At 55.4% G+C, this 3285-nt stretch overlaps 1 protein-coding gene across 1 annotated transcript; it reads right to left on the bottom strand.

The window, feature by feature from the left end:
• Positions 1-322: 322 nt before the first annotated feature.
• On the bottom strand, positions 323-3003 carry RPL10A (ribosomal protein L10a). Its single transcript, XM_033216924.1, has 6 exons — positions 2920-3003; positions 2492-2566; positions 2338-2418; positions 1836-1984; positions 756-928; positions 323-523 (listed from the first exon to the last, which is right to left on the bottom strand). Exons 1-6 carry the CDS (start codon positions 2922-2924, stop codon positions 353-355), a joined length of 654 nt encoding a protein of 217 aa, XP_033072815.1. The 5' UTR covers positions 2925-3003; the 3' UTR covers positions 323-352.
• Between the last annotated feature and the right edge of the window lie 282 nt (positions 3004-3285).

Raw genomic sequence — 3285 nt, 5'->3', positions numbered from 1 at the left:
CGCCTTGTTTTCCTTAACATTTACTCATTACTGACCTAAAGCATGGGATACTCCACGTGGGGCCTTAAGACAGAAATGCTGACTAAAATCCTTATTTTAAATTTACATGGACCAATCCTGTCAAAAAGCTTCAATGCTGTTAGTACCCTATCACATACCCAAGACTGCCTAATTTTGATGGCAGAAAAACATCCTCTTCCCTATAGTACCCAACTATCCATCATCAAGGTGACAAACTACACAACTAACCATGGCAGGGCCAAGGCCCTCACTTGTCAGCTGACAAACCACCCCCCACCCTCAATCACAGGCAGACAGAGGGGATTGGTAATAGAATTTATTCAAATGTGCCTTAATATAGGCGCTGGGGCTTGCCCATGGTGCTCTTGATATATAAGGCCCGGACATTCTGCCAGTTTTTCTTAAGCAATGACACCAAGAAGTTGACAGCCAGGTGAATGTTATACACAAGCTCATCATCTGTCATCTTCACGTGACCAACAGCTACAGCCAGACATAACACCTGGGAGGACAGAAAAGAGGATCAAGTCAGGTTGGTGGAAGAATGGCAAATGGCCTGTCCTTCCTCCCCCAGTGGCCTGGTGAGCAGGTATTTGGATCTGGGCCAAGGAAGACCAGGGTTACTCCAAAAGTTTCAATCCTAGTGGGTGCTCTTACTGGCATATTTAGAGACTTGGGTAAGATTTAGACCCTGCCAACACCTTCACCCATAGCAACCCACCAGATCCCCTCACCTTCTTCATTTGGAACTTGATTGTGGACTTCACCTCATCCACTTTGGCCACCATGTTTTCGTTGTGTGTGAGCAGGGAAGGGAACTTTCCTGCCTTATTTAGTCCTGGGCCAAGGATTCGTGGAATCTGCTTGATCAGAGACTCTGAGGCCAAAAATGCATCATACTTCTTGGCTGGTAAAGACAGGAAGCCATTGGCATTGCTTAGGACCTGGTCACCAAGGCACACCTCAAATGTGGCAGGCCAGAAACTTGAATCAACCATGTGACATCCAAGCAGCACCCTCTCTACCCCCTCCTCAGTCTTTTCCCCCGCCTAAAAGGTTTCCAGAAAGTCCTCTGGACCTTCACTGGTCCCGAAACATGCTCTCAGAAAATCAGGCTGACCCATGATCCATGGCATAACCGCTGTACAACGGATGCTCCGGTCAAGATTGCCAGGGCTCAGGCCGGGCACGGTGGCTCACGCCTGTAAATCCCAGCACTTTGGGCGGATCATGAGGTCAGGTGATCGAGACCATCCTGGCTAACACGGTGAAACCCCGTCTCTACTAAAACTACAAAAAAAAAAAAAAAATTAGACGGGCGTGGTGGCAGGCGCCTGTAGTCCCAGCTACTAGGGAGGCTGAGGCGAGAGAATGTCATGAACCCAGGAAGAGGAGCTTGCAGTGAACTGAGATTGCACCACTGCACTCCAGCGCGTCTCAAAAAGTAACTAAAAAAAAGGCTGCTTCGGCTCGAATTGTGCCTATTTCTTAGCGGTGGACCCTGGACACGTGACAACTGGGAATGTCTGCTTCCTACCTGTAAAAGCAGTCTAATGCCACTGCCTAAACAACGCAGGGTAAGATTTCCAAATCATACCTCACCAGCACCTGGCCTCCCTCATCAACTGGAATCCTCATAGCAAATACAAACATCAAACCACCCCAAAGTTAAAACAGCACTCAGGCCAGCTAGGCAACCACCGCCGCATTTGCTAGTCCAGCCCCGTCATCATTTAAAACTCGAAATGGCAGAAAAGCCTCTCTACCGCCTCCACCCCACATCTCACATGCAAAACCACAGCGGCCGGACTCACCCAATTTCTTGACCAGTTTTTTATTCTTGTTGAGTTTTTTCAGCGCCTCGATGTCCATGTGGGGGATATCCACGGCCTTGGCCTCGTCACAGTGCTGCTGGTCCCCCAGGACACACACAGAGAACTTGGGGCGGGGAGTGGACTTAAGCCTGCGTTTTGGAGGACAGCATCAACAGGTTATGCCTAGCCCTGGGTCCCGAGGGCCGGTGAAGGGTGTGGGACCGCAGCAGCCACCGAGCCTTACCCGGAGCGTTCACATTCACCAGCAGCCAGCCTGGCTTCTCAGGCTGGCCGGCGGGCTCGGCCAAGGCCTCCCCACGCCTCCCCTCATGTTTTAAGACCCAGGGTGGGGGTCCGTCCAGCCGCGCCTGCCCGGAGCAGGGGGTCTGAACTACCCTAACACATCAGTACCGACGTGCCCGCCTCCGGCTCAGCGGGAGCCTGCAGGGGAGGGGCAGGCACGGGGGCACTGAGGGCTGGGTGGGGTCAGAACGGTGCCAACCTGACGGTGCCCGAGAAGCGCTTGTCTTTCTGGGGATCATAGTTCTTCAAACTGATCTGCAACTCCACTGTCTCCAGGAACCTTCGAGAGAGAAGGGGGATTAAGCACACGCCGGCCCTCACCACCCGCGCCCTGTCCCAGGGTCGGCACTCACTTGCGGCGCTTGCGCTGGTTCCCGTGCAGGACTTCCCGCACCGCCTCGTATAGGGTGTCGCGAGAGACTTTGCTGCTGCGTGAGAGAAGCGACAGCGCGCTCAGGGCCGCGGAGTCCACACGCTCGGACTGCTCGGAAGCCTCCGAGGCTCCAAGCTTCGAGACGGGCGGGCGACCCACGACGGACTCCCCAGTAGATTCCGGACACCAAGTAGAGCGACGGGAGCCCAGACCCAAACCCCGGTGGAAGAGGGAGCCTTTCGGTGATCGGACCTGGTAGGAAGGGCTACCCGCAGGCCGACCCGCCTTGAGAAATGCCCCGCGGCGAAGGTGGCGCAAGGGCCCGCAGTTCGGCCTGCAGGAGCCGCATCCTTGGCGGGGCACCTGGAGGCGCGGATGAACGGAGATAGGAGTTTCAGGACCACTTACCTCATGGCTTCTCACGCCGCTCTAACCGGAAAAGAGACTAGTACGGTTTGCGCATGCGCTCTAATAGTGGCCCTGATCTCGCGAGAATGCGTTGTTCCTCGGTCCTACCCACACAGAGGTTGGGTGGGCCAACCCCGAGAAGAGCGGCCTTCTACGTCCGCTGGGGGCGTCGTTGGGCCGCTAGGCGGGCGCGGGAACCCACAGAATTGTCGCAGCCCTGAGCGCCCCGCGGCCCCCGGTAATGTGCCGATTCGCGCCCGCTGTTGCTGGGCCCCTAGGGAAGCAGCTGGGTTCAGGGCTCGAGCTTCGGTAGTCACACGTACTGGTACAGCCCAGTGATGTTCACTGACAGCGTGGATTCCGGCA

The sequence above is a fragment of the Trachypithecus francoisi genome, unplaced genomic scaffold (genome assembly GCF_009764315.1).
Source record: "Trachypithecus francoisi isolate TF-2019V2 unplaced genomic scaffold, Tfra_2.0 Lachesis_group10, whole genome shotgun sequence".
NCBI lineage: Eukaryota > Metazoa > Chordata > Mammalia > Primates > Cercopithecidae > Trachypithecus > Trachypithecus francoisi.
Note: the sequence above shows the minus strand (reverse complement) of the source record. Positions and strands in the feature narration are given on the sequence as shown.

Bases quoted from the DNA above. Each gene is read 5' to 3' on its own strand.
- RPL10A (XM_033216924.1), bottom strand. The intron at 2,419-2,491 runs GTGAGTGCCGAC...TCTCTCTCGAAG, and splicing joins AACCAGCGCAAGCGCCGCAA to GTTCCTGGAGACAGTGGAGT. The intron at 929-1,835 runs GTGAGTCCGGCC...TGTCTTTACCAG, and splicing joins AAAACTGGTCAAGAAATTGG to CCAAGAAGTATGATGCATTT.